Source organism: Glandiceps talaboti, chromosome 22, assembly GCF_964340395.1.
Source record: "Glandiceps talaboti chromosome 22, keGlaTala1.1, whole genome shotgun sequence".
In the NCBI taxonomy this organism is placed as follows: Eukaryota; Metazoa; Hemichordata; class Enteropneusta; family Spengelidae; genus Glandiceps; species Glandiceps talaboti.
This window is the reverse complement of record NC_135570.1, coordinates 1,978,234-1,991,500: the sequence shown is the minus strand read 5'-3', so window position 1 is coordinate 1,991,500 and position 13,267 is coordinate 1,978,234. Positions and strand designations below refer to the sequence as shown.

General features: G+C 34.5%; 2 protein-coding genes across 3 annotated transcripts in view; one reads left to right on the top strand and one right to left on the bottom strand.

The window, feature by feature from the left end:
* The first annotated feature begins 208 nt into the window (after positions 1–208).
* On the top strand, positions 209–5,753 carry LOC144452339 (uncharacterized). Its single transcript, XM_078143420.1, has 6 exons — positions 209–528; positions 1,077–1,227; positions 1,901–2,047; positions 2,815–2,961; positions 3,873–3,978; positions 5,325–5,753. Exons 1-6 carry the CDS (start codon positions 353–355, stop codon positions 5,723–5,725), a joined length of 1,128 nt encoding a protein of 375 aa, XP_077999546.1. The 5' UTR covers positions 209–352; the 3' UTR covers positions 5,726–5,753.
* Positions 5,754–7,407: 1,654 nt separating this feature from the next.
* Positions 7,408–13,267, bottom strand: part of LOC144452018 (protein TBATA-like) — a 33,092-nt gene continuing 27,232 nt past the window's right edge. Inside the window, exons 7-8 of one of the 2 annotated variants that reach the window (XM_078143011.1) lie at positions 12,028–12,339; positions 7,408–11,468 (exon numbers count right to left, since the gene is read on the bottom strand). In XM_078143011.1, the coding sequence (XP_077999137.1) occupies positions 11,218–11,468; positions 12,028–12,339 (563 nt within the window). In that variant the 3' untranslated portion in view covers positions 7,408–11,217. The remainder of the gene's footprint in view (positions 11,469–12,027; positions 12,340–13,267) is intronic. The other variant, XM_078143012.1, reaches the window with a different exon arrangement.

Here is a 13,267-nt window from a genome sequence, read left to right as displayed (position 1 = left end):
AGAAGAATATTGTGTCGATATTCTTATAAACACCAAGTTTCCCTGAGCTAGCATTGAAATTATCCAAATGAAAGTGATAAATATATAGCGCCACCGCACAACACATACGAGATTTGGCGCGAGACTTAAAATTCAATATGTCTGCGCCCATGTGTTAGGTATCCGGTAGCGTACGTACTGCGGAAGATATTGCACAATTGAGAATCATACTTCAATTTTAAAAACTCTTGTGGCATTTTCTGTGTAATATATTCATATTTTTGAAGATCTGATTTTATTCGTATGTACCAATATATGTCTTAGGTTCTGATTGATGTAGAAACATTAGATTCGAGACGACATTTGGTTCATCATGGAAGTGGGGGATACTTCCACGGACACCGTTTCAGAGTTTGTAGGTGAGATTGAGAAGACAACGACAGATCCTTCTGCATGTACCAATGATGGCGATGGAAGCCAAATGTCGAAAAGACAGAAGAAAAGACTTCTAAAACACCAACAATGGCTAGTCAGAAAAGAGGAAATGAGGTAGGAACCATAACCATGGATCTCTCGTGCTTACCGATGATTATTGGCTTGTTTTCTACGCACGATCTACCTCTCCAGAGATCGTAGAAAACGAGCCAACATTTATAGCTAGACGATGCTTGAAAACAGAGTGGGTCGGACTCGATGCTGACATAGTCCTATTTACACCTGCCTGCAAACGGACGTCATTGACTTCCTTGGTGTATGTGGGCACAGTCGCTAGTCACTTGTGAGCTAGTATTCTAGTCTAGGATGGTCATAATACAATATACAATATAATGACACTATTAGGTATTTACGATATTCCAAAAATACTGTTGCCGGTGATTGTATATATATACAAGCTGTGTATATATACTCAGACCACTATAATGTTCTGAGATTTATATTAATATATATAATAAAGGCGTTATACTTCCATGGTGTAGCATTTAAGATACTTCCATGCTGACATTATTCTTACCCTTGTCAACTTTTATCAAAAACACTCGATTAAAACAAATTAATACAGAGACACAACTGCAGATATTTTTATTGTCATTCTGTAGGAAAACTCGAAGTGTTCGAAGGAAAGAGTTAAAAGTAAAGAAAGCTAAGACTGGTGAACGACCTGCAAAAATCTACAAAATGGCTGACAAAGAAGCAAGTCAAGTAAAAGTGGTTATTGACTGCAACTTTGATGACCTCATGTCTGAAAAGGTAATAATTTGTATATTTCCCTCTGAAAGAAGAACGAAGTAGGTGAAGTCATATACTATTAAATAGTCCAAGATTTGAGCATACAATAATACAATGCAACACAACACAATATTTACTATAAATGATACAACCTTATTGTCTCAAAACGTTGATAAATATTCATATATATGATGGAATTCATGTGAAAGGGATTAAAGAAGGAGTATAAAGTTGGCGTCAGATTCAGATTCAGAATCAGATAGCCTAAGATCTGAAGACACTCGATGGACTCAATCAAACCTGAAATAATACCGTTGAGACTGCAGGGAAAGATTCCACTTCACAACCTTTTGATGGAAGTTGCATATTAGGTAAATATTTAATAAGTTTGCAACATGTCATATTCCATTTACCCACTTGTATTGTAGTAATGTTGAAACTTTTGGAAAGGATATTTTAAAGCATACTCCATGGTGCTGAATGATTCTGGTAATAGTACTTCTGATCAAATCTGCTGTGGAACAGCGCCCCCATGTGGTCAAACTTATACAATTTATTTTATCTTTCTGATAACCAGAACATGACGTATTCACGTGATATACCATTGACCATATATATATGTGCCTATGACATAGTTGCTTAAGATAATTGCTATTTTATCCTATGATTTCACCAACTACTATCTTACACATAGGATATCAGACAGTTGGTTAAACAGATCCAAAGAAGCTATGCAGATAACAGGAGATCACCTTCACCACTACAGTTCTATTTATGCAGTGTATCAGGGAAAACTTTAAATAAACTTGAAGAGTGTGCATCAGGATATCAAAATTGGGATGTAAGTATGTGTAGATACAGTGTTTTTGTTAAGGTTAGTAAGCAGGTCAAATCTACCTGAGTTTTCCAGTCATTTTACCAGGGTTTCCTATTAGTGTTTTTGGTAAGGCTGGTAAGCAGGTCAAATCTACCTGAGGACCTCAGTCATTTTACCAGGGTTTCCTACCAGTGTTTTTGTTACGGTGGTAAGCAGGTAAAATCTACCTGAGTTCCCCAGTCAATTTACCAGGGTTCCCTACCAGTGTTTTCGGTAAGGGTAGTAAACAAATAAAATCTACTTGAGTTTGCCTGTCATTTTACCAGGGTCCCTACCAAAATGATGGTACAGTGTATTGGAAACTATGGCAGTATTACTATATTCTCGCTTTCTGTTACCATGGTTCCCAAACCTTAGCTAAAACTCTGAGATGTTATCGTCTGAATTTCAGATTGGATTTATTTACATCCTGCTAAGTGGTAGAATAATTAAATTAATATGTCTGACAGTCATGTATTGAATTCAAACTTCTATTAGTTAGAGAAACAACGACAACAAACTGCTTTCATATCTCCATACATGAAGTAATCAGAAGATAATTTTTCCAATAGTAAAACAAGTAAATAAAACCACCCACCCACCCCAAGCACATACATGAATTTGTACTTCCATATCATCCCATGTGACCACTGGTGTACATTAAGTTGTACAGTAAATGCTTGCATTGCATTGACGTTTATATCTGGTATGAGATGTGATGTATTTGATTTTTATTTACTATTATTCTATAGGTATATGTCAAGTCAGAGAAACCATTGGAAGTGTTTGACAAAGACAATATAGTATATCTGACATCAGATTCACCAAATATTTTAGAAACCTTGGAGTCTAACAAAGCTTATATTATTGGAGGTCTTGTTGACCACAACCACTATAAGGTAAATATTGAAATATTATTCCCCAATTTTTTTCTTTGTTCAGCCAAGCAAAATATGAGTGACCTAAGGGGTCTTTGTTACTATGAGTCACTAGACGAGTAGTAACAACCCATAGGTCATGAATATATTCCTGCTGAATGAAGAAAGATATTGGAAAATAACATTATTTATACCAGTGCCTGTAATATCAAAGGAGAATAGGGGAAACTATTGACAATTTCAAACACAGCAGAACCAGTGATATAGACGCGCATTGTCCTGATGTAGAACGACCAGGGTATAAATTCCATATTTTTTGTTGGCTTATGCATGGTATAATGTCATTAATATGTCTATTTGAAGTATCCATTAACACAGTCTATGTAGTAACACACAACAATGGTTTGAGTAAAGTTGTCAGTTTGTATGACTGTGTTAGCATTAGACTAAAGACCAAGCTACACAGGGCAACGCATGAAGCAATTCATCACATGTGACGAGGCTAGCAACTATGACTGAATGTGTACACGGAATAACTAATTGCTTGGCAAGTCGCAAGGCAAGCTGTTACACATGCATAGACATATTAAGGTTACAGGTCAATTATAAAGGTCATGTCTTCTAGTGATAAAAAAATTTAGAAGAAAAGTTACTTATGGGGCTGATGCAACCAGTGAACACAAATACACCCAACTTCACTCCCCCATAGGTAGGATGAAAAGTCGTTTCACCTAAAATTACTATGTCAATAAAATGACTGAAAACTTGTAGACGTATTGATAGTAAAACTATATTCAATTAATTTATGGCTATCTTGATCATTCCACAAGCAACATTCTAAGAATACTTCATGAACTCAAGCAGCCCAGGTTGAATTATCTATAACTGCTATACCAAATATCATTCTTCTGTTTGTGATATTTTGTGTACAGGGACTATGCTACCAGAGGGCCATTGAAGCAGGCATTGCACATGCTCAGTTACCAATCAGTGACTATGTAAAGTTGAAGTCTAGAAATGTGATGACAGTCAACCATGGTAAGTGATATTCAAAAAGACTTTATTGCTAACAGCGCCCTCTAAGCAAGGTTGGACTCGCCCAATAACGACGTCCTTTGACAGGCAATCAGGCGTGCATTGGATTATGCACTCGGTTGGGAGGTTTCGAGGCAGTACTACTTGACACCATACTTTAGGTGGACTCTCCTGAGAAGCAGAGGAAACTCAGAGAGTGCCCTGACCTGCCCTGACCTGCCCTGACCTGATCTGACCTGATCCAAGATAGGTACTACATATGATCAGTTGTTCTAACTTTTAATAAAGTATGACAGAATGATACTATTTCTGTCTATATTTTAGGATTAAAATATTTTCTACTTCAAAAGTGTGTAAAATATATTAGAAAGACTTGTTTATTTAGTACGATTCGGGATTTACCCAGGGTACCCCAAATGCATTCATTTTTCACATGACCCAAGACTCCCCAAGTGTGTTACGTGCACTGACCCAAGGCTCCCTGGGTAATATAATCAAAAGCTTTCCAGGGGTGTGTTTGATTATGCAACACTTGGAGCCTCAAAGCACCTAAAGTTGCTACAAGTTGTTTTTTGATTACTGCATGACATCACTCTTGGGTTGCCCCAGGTCAACTCTCATCATAAAACCAGACAGCTTAGGGATGGACCTGACCTGACCTGACCTGATCCAAGATGGGGACAACATGTGGTTAGTTTTATCAATTTCGAAAGAATTATACCATATATTGAGGATATCACTCCATATTTAGTGAGGAAATCATTTTTCACTTCAAAATTGTCAAAAATAAATTTGGAAAGGCGAACCAATTTATTTATCATGAATCGGGGATTTAATTATGGGTTCGCAAGGGTACCCCAAATACAATGAAATGAGTATGATTTTTATGCGTCCCGGGTCCCAAGTGACCCTGGTCCAAGGCTCCATGGGCATACATAATCAAACACACCCCAGGTGAGTAATATTCTTCTATGTTATGTCAGATTAGTCTTGGTTACCCAGACTCTCACTGCTGGGGGCTTTGTCTACGAGACCTCCCCAAACAAGAATCTGGGAAAACCACATTCCAACTCACCTGCGATGGAAGTAGGTGCTGGAGCAGTGCATCATGGGGACTACTTCATGTCCAACATTGCAGACTGAACGATTTGGGTACCTTCACTACAGATTATCACTTCTCTAATACTACTAATATTCAACTAATATATCTTAATTACCAAGTATGATTGTTTGGTATGTCACTTCTCACCCTACCAAGTATGATTGTTTGGTATTTCACTTCTCACCCTACCAAGTATGATTGTTTGGTATTTCACTTCTTGTTCACTTGTTGTTCCTTTGTCTTGCAGTATTTGAGATCCTGTTAAGATATACTCAGTTCAAAGATTGGAAAAAGGCCTTCTATCACGTCATTCCTCAGAGAAAAAGAGCCAGTGATGACGAGGAAGAAGAAAGTACAACAACATTGTCAAAGGTTGTGGATGGAGAAACAAATGACACAGCAGAAGTAAATGACATGGAAGAAACACGCAACTCTGAAGAAACAGAGAACACAGATGCAGACAACCCAGAAACAAACAACACAGCAGAAACAAGCAACACTGAAGAAGCAGACAACACAGAAACAATGAACACAGCAGAAATAAATGACACACCAGAGGTTAGAGATCAGAAATGCAAGGAAGGCAGTATGGCTGAATGTGAGGACAATGAGATAGACAGGGTGAAAGATGAAGGTGAAAACAAGTGATCTAGACAATGTATAACAGGAAGTGATGGTCAAGAAACAGGAAGTGAAAGGTACAGGACATAGGAAATGACTGATATCTACAAATTAGAGTAAAATGTGTAGTCTAGGTAACACAATGAAAACAATACAGATACAGTAATATTGAGTACTGTGTACATGTATGAATTAGCTTAGCTATTCATTTAACCATTTCCACCCCCAAGATACTGTCTTTAGTTTTAATTATTATTAGCTTGGCTATTCATTTAACCATTTCCACCCCCAAGATACCGTCTTTGGTTTTAATCTCATGTGCCTGAATGTTGACAATTTTTTGTGAAATTATGCGTAATTCTCAAATCTGATGTTTGACCTGGTTAACCATTTTTCCATACATTTATTAAAGAGTCATGTGACAATACCAAAATGTATTTAGTAAATGAGGACCATGGCCACAAAGTACAAATGCTGACATCAGAGCATTGACAAATGGAACCTGTTACAAACAGGGAAAGTAAACAAATGAAATGAATTGGATTAATAACACATGACACAGCAGGTTGTAACAGAAAAGACTTGTATTTAACACACCATGGGTTGATAAGAACAGTTTTATTTATGATTTTGTTTGCCATGAAACACAAGAAAATGACAACTTTTAAAAAGGCATTAGAATTCTAAAACTGTTGTGGCACTCTTGTCCTCATCTGAAAGCTTCTGAATAGCACTCCAAGTGGCCACATTATACAATCTTTTGTTTTTATGATAACTGGCTGTTTGGGCACTGTGAAATGGACAAAAATAATAACCCAGACAATGAATTAAGAATTTACAGAATGTCAAAACTTTGCATATGAAAAGAGTGATAAACACAAGACCTGGACTATTTTACCCAGAAAAGATAAATAAAACAAGAAGTTTGTATCAGTCATTATTGGTTTGTTGCATTTGATTTTTTTATTTCTACTTTTCCAAGAAAAGAGAGTCTGGGTCATAATATTTTCTTACAGAGTCCACTCATTGCAGATGATACAAATCTGGTTTATGCTAGAGCGTATAACCCTATTTCCATCTTTTACCTAATTCCAAATCTATCTCCCTAGCTTAATATAAATGTGCATCTATTGTACCATCAGTCCACTGTTAGAGTTTCTTGGCTCGTTGAATTTCACAGGACAAGTGTCAGAGATTGGTCACTTTTGAATAATGTTGCAACTATGTTTCTAATCCAAATCATAACTCCCTAACTTGATTACAAATGTGCCTAATGACATTGCAACTATGTTCCTAATCCAAATCATAACTCCCTAACTTGATACAAATGTATCTCTAATGATGTTGCAACTATGTTCCCAATCCAAATCTTAACTCCCTAACTTGATACAAATGTGTCTCATGACATTGCAACTATGTTCCTAATCCAAATCATAACTCCCTAACTTGATACAAATGTGTCTCTAGTGCAATTAGTCCATGGATCTTACCTTGTTGAATGTTTGGAGTAGTCAGTCCACTGTTCTTCAGCTTTGCCTTTTGTGTATTATCATGGACAAGATGAAAAATGTCACAATAACATTTTATGGACTTCACTTAAACCAAATAATCAAACACTTTTGAATAGTTTATAAAATCATGAAAATTGTTTATTTCCAAATGAAGAAAAATATACACATCTAATATTGTGAAAAGATTGATTTGCTGTATTCAATTGGTTGCACACTATTTTTTAGTTGTATTGTGTATAAAACAAAGTGATATATATATCAACATTCCAATATTAAAACTTGAACATAAAACTTGCACTCATTTGAAAAAAAACCCCTATTTTATCGGTGCTGAATAATATCTATTTGAGATGAGATTTCATGTCTTCAATATTATACCACCCCGTCAACCATTTTTTTGTCAAATACTCAATTCTATCTCTCAGAATACTTGTACCATTTAAGATCGTCTAAGAACTTTTCATATGGGGACTGCTAAGACCACTATTTTTAGAGATTGACATTTTACAGTTTCAGTGCATTAGACTGCAGTCCCTCAACTTGGACTAACCCATATCCTTCCTGTTTTCATTCATTTGTAGTATTTCCATCTCTGCTCAACTTGTATGCAACAAAAACACAAACTTTATGAAAGATATTAAATAACTAATGATATGGGAATTATTAACCATATTCTTATAATAACTATCGTATTGTAAATCTGCACATCACACCTGATATGATCTAGATACTGAAATGCCACACATTATTAACTTTTGTTCTAAAGTTTGTTCTTTGTTTTCAACACTTTGGCACATAACAGTCAAGTAGTTGAATACATCTTGCATTGAAATAACATTAGCAAGCAGGACACCCCCCCCCCCCTAATTTCTACCCTGTACCCAGACAATACAAATTACTAGTCATTACTTTCATTGTTGCTGTTTCTGCAAAGGTTTGTAGATCTAGATATGTATGAGAAATCTAATCTTTATTTGGCATCTTTTCAGCCACATTAGTAGATTTATCAGTCACAATTCTCACCTCATTAATGTGAAAGGTTCAATGTCAAGTTCACAGTACCACTATTTACTATTTTTACATTCAGAAATCACGCTGTCACTAGTATTCACAAACCTTTGCAAAAGCACTGAAAATGAATCAACAGCTAAATTCCTTTAAATAGTGTATCATTAAGGGGGCTACTCTTTCTCTGTGAAAATGTTTATGTCCTGTTCTCCTTATTGTGATTCATAGAGGAATAGTGCATTTTACAATCTCACACTGTCATTCAAACTTTTTGTAAACTTGGTGAATTTCATTTCCTATACATGCAGAAACTTCAAAATTACCAATTTTTATTAACATTGTCACTTAAGATACAATGCAAACACAAGTGATTGAAATATGGCATAATATTGACCATCAGAACTTAAAATATGACAAAAAATGCTATTTTTCACAATTCCCAATGAATCCGTTAGAATTTATGAATATTAATTTTAGAAACCAAAAGATAATGCCATATTTTTATCAAATTTTGATCGTTGATATTAAGTTTAAAAAGTTTAGAAAATTTGTATCAAGTAATATGTTACACAGCATGTCTGTCTTTTCCTGCCCCTGTCACTAGATATTTCATCATATATTATTTGTGTTTAGTTGAGGACCAACAGAAAGCAAAGCTGGACTAAATAACCTTATCAAGCAAAGAACCCATATGAAGAATGCAGGAAAAGGTAAGTAGTATTTTATCCTAACTTCCATTATTTCAACTGTACACTGTACTGTTCATTCCTCACAACTCCTACCTAGACATTTTCAATCTTGTATTCAAAGAAATCTTGAAATCCATGACATTATTACTGTACAACTAATGCATTTTTTCATTCTTTTTTTTTTCTTTAATTTTTACATTTTTAGTCATAAATGCAAAATATTTCAAGCAAACATTAAAACAAATCTTCGTATCATTGAGTTGCACCATACCTTAGCACCCTAATCCCTCAATTTGACACCTCCAAACCCTCTAAAATACAATAGTATGATCCATTTCCTATGTAAAAGACTCAGTGTAATGGGATATTCCATTTAGCTGTGTGCAAGAGAGAAGTGCACTTAGGTGGGCAATCTATTTAAACAAAGCAAGCACTATCCACAGCCTCTTTGCCCATGTCTTTCATTTGAAAATTTTTCAAAAGATGCACCCAATGATATTTGCAGCCACAAATTCATATCATGTTTCAACAATTTTGTTTCTATAATAAAACCAAGGAAATACTTCAAGACATTCTGATATGTAACAACGTCTTAATTTATATCACACACACTGTAAATAAATGCTTTCTATATGAGATATGGCCATGTGGATGAGGATTGGGTATTTATTTTGGATTTTTGTGCATACGATAACAAAGATTTTACACATTTATTCATTTTTTGCAATTTATTAAGTTACCAACAAGGACTTGGCATATGTTGTTTCACATAGGATGCCATGATGAAATTGTTTTATAAATTGAAAATCCAAAATAAATACAGCCCAATCCTCATCCATACCGGCCACTTTAAGCAACAATGTCAAAAAAATGAAAAACAAAATGAAAATAAAAAATATACAGATAAGTCCACATTTTGAGTTGACAGTCACTCAAAAAAACATCATGTGACAACATTTAATGTAGAACAAATCACATTGGTAAAAGAATACAAATATTTACAATCTCATAGCAATCAATTTGTTGCTTTTAAAATTCTCCAAAGTTGATATTATTAAAGGTATAAAGAAGAAGTTACAACAATTTATAATTAGAATATTCTCAGGAGATAGTGATATTAAGTGTAATTTGCATAATGGGCTTCTTTACAAATAAAAATATTATGTAAATAAGCTAATTTGCATATCATTCTCATCCCTGTGTTTGCCTGAAAGTAGAGACTATTTGCATGATATGCAAATGTGTTTACTAATATTATGCAAATAAGCTCATTTGCATAACATGCTAAAACTGATTAGATCACAGAATGAAGGTGTTCTTAGCATTTTTCATCCAAGCTCTATTTACATAATATGCAAATGTATTACTAATATGTAAATTAAGTCATTTGCATAATATGATAATACCTAATTGAAGAGAATGAATTTTATTACTGTCAAGTATCTACATGGTCACACACTATAAGCATAATTTACATAATATGCAATATGCATTTTATGAATATGTAAATGAGCTTATTTGAATGATATTTTAATATTTGTTCAGCACATGCAGATAATGCTATTGGCTGCACAAAACACTGACTTTGCAGAATCATCCAAAACTTGTAATACTTCGATTTGATGAAGTTTTTATTTAATACTGTCAGTCTAAATTTGTAAGATTTGAAAAAGAGGTAATTTACAGATTTTGTACATAAACTATATCTCACAATATTAGTGATCACTGAGTTTGATCCGAAATTAGTTTTAGTGATAAGATGTTTACAGTTTCAAGACTTAGTATCACTGAATTACTGTACACATATCATCATATGTCATAGATTATTTGATTGACTAAAAGAAAATTTGCATATTTGCATAAAAAATACAAATTTGCATATTCATATACATGTCTCAGCCAATCAACTCATGTGTACATTCCACTAGCCGTAGATATTGTCCAATAAGCTTTTATACATTTTTGTGAAAATTTGATCCTGATGAACGTTAGAAATTCTTACAGATTTCTGACTAAATCATTCATGTTATGGACGGAATGGTTCATGAGTATTGTTTGTTACAAAAATAACACACAAAGCAAATATTGCGCTAACCCAGAAAAAAAACCTTGCAGTATCACCTTTCTCTGACAATGATGTCTTGTCACCACTTTGACAGAATGTTGTGTATTGAACTTCACAAAACTGTGATGTAAGCACAATTATTGATGATGTCATGTTTATAAAGTCTACAAGTCACACACAAAGTGATGACAAGAACACTGAAGGTGATGACATGAACACAAATGGTGAAGCATACAAGTGCAGTTTTTAGTTGTCGACTTGTGAGTCTTCTGGGTGCCACTGGGTGCGATTCTCTTCCGCTAATGCAGATCGCAACGACTGCCTTTGTGTTGCGATGTCCTGGTCAGCAATTGGGGTTGTGGTGTAGCGGAGACGGGGTTCAGCATTCATGCCAATTTGAGATTGGCGAGATTTTAAGGTACGGGTAGGGGGTCTCGGAGAATGGTTTATCCTGAAGACATCTGGTTTGCTGTCAATCGGTTTCAAAGCTGGATGATCTGGAAAGAGGTGGGGAGATGGGAAAGGCAGGGGTTATTTCAAGCACACACTCTGCATGAATTTAGCATGAATATATTAGCATAATGTTATATTTTCACTCTGCATTTTAGTTTTTAAAACTTCAATTCTTCAAACTTCTACTCTTAGTAATAAGTAAATCTTTAGTAAATAATAAAAACTGAAATCAAAAACTGTAAAAACCAATACTGCAAAAAAAGTCAAGTTCAATAATTCAGTCAGGTGTTATTGCAAACAAAAATTAGGTTAAGTGACAATGAATTTGTAAATTAAAGAAAACAGTCATTAGCGCACACTATGATATTTTGTATTATCTTGTTTTAGATGAATGACAACAAACACTGTATAAGGTCAAAGGTCAAATTCAAGGCACTGCAACTATAAACAAAAACATTTTGGGCCGGGCGCGCTAATGGATAAATTTGACTGACAACTACTTAAGAAGGTGAAATTTTTTCAAGTCTTCCAAGTCGGGTTTAAGATATGGTGATTTACATCTGAGCTCCGGTAGAAAATTAACAGGAGCATCATCATCCTCACCATTCTCCTCATCGATTTTATCTGGTTTCTTGAGTGGTGTCAGTGGTTTTTGTCCATTTTGGATCGCCGCTTGCCATTCGTATCTTGAATATCGCCCACTACCTCCTGTGTTTAATCTCTTTTCGTGCTCTTTTAAGACACCGTTCAGATGTGGTAGTTGATCTAATTTTTCCTGTGGTTCTCTTAGATAGTCTGCTGGCTGTGTACGAGGTCTTTCTTGAATATCCACATATTCTGGGTTGTTGTGTTTCTCATGGTAATCCTTTTCATTGGCCAGGGCAGCTTGAATCATATCCAATACTAAATCTTTCTCTGCAATGTCAAAGTTTTCAATAAAATAATAATCTCACACATAAACTAAACTACAGTATGTTATCTCATTTAAAGTGGTCATATGGATGAGGATTTGGTATTTATTTTTGATTTTTAATTTATAAAATATTTTATCATGGCTTCCTACTTGAAAAATCAATGTGAAACTACTGTGACCAAGTCTGTGTTTGTAACTCAATACAGGGCAAAAAAATAAAAAAAATGTGTAAAAGGTTTGTTATTATACGTACAATAACAGAGATTTTACACATTTATTAATCTTTTGCAACGTATTGAGTTACAAACACAGACTTGGTCACAGTAGTTTCACATTGATTTTTCAAGTAGGAAGCCATGATAAAATTATTTTATAAAGTATGTTTTTGGCATATGTCCACTTTAAAGGTCTGTATCAGAGTAGGATTGAACTCTAGGTATGAAAAACAGTCTGGTAGTTTTGTAGAAAAAAAAATTGATCCCGAATGAAATAAGGATATCATGTAATCTTTATGGTTTTCTCTGGTTTGATAGTACTATTGTGAAAACCTGGGACTCTACCATGGGCCTTTAACCCCCAACTAGTATATGGTATAATCTTGAATTGTTGCTTTCAAAGTAGCTATGAACCTCTCTACTTTGGTCAAAAACTTAAATATAGAAGTGATACATACATGTCCTAACAACCTTCCTTGTCTTTCTTCTTTTAAGAATATATTAGGACTTTTTGTTCTACGATATATTTGTTCCAAAAATTGAAGACTGAAATATGTACGTAAACATTTAGCAAGTGTAACATATGATTTATAATAGTTGCACATGAGTAATTTTCCTCACGGTAATTTTCCAGTGTTTTATCAATTGCAAAATACTTGAACTAGTGTATTATGTATGTTTTGAGAAATGGTTTTGAAATCTTGCAGAATGACAT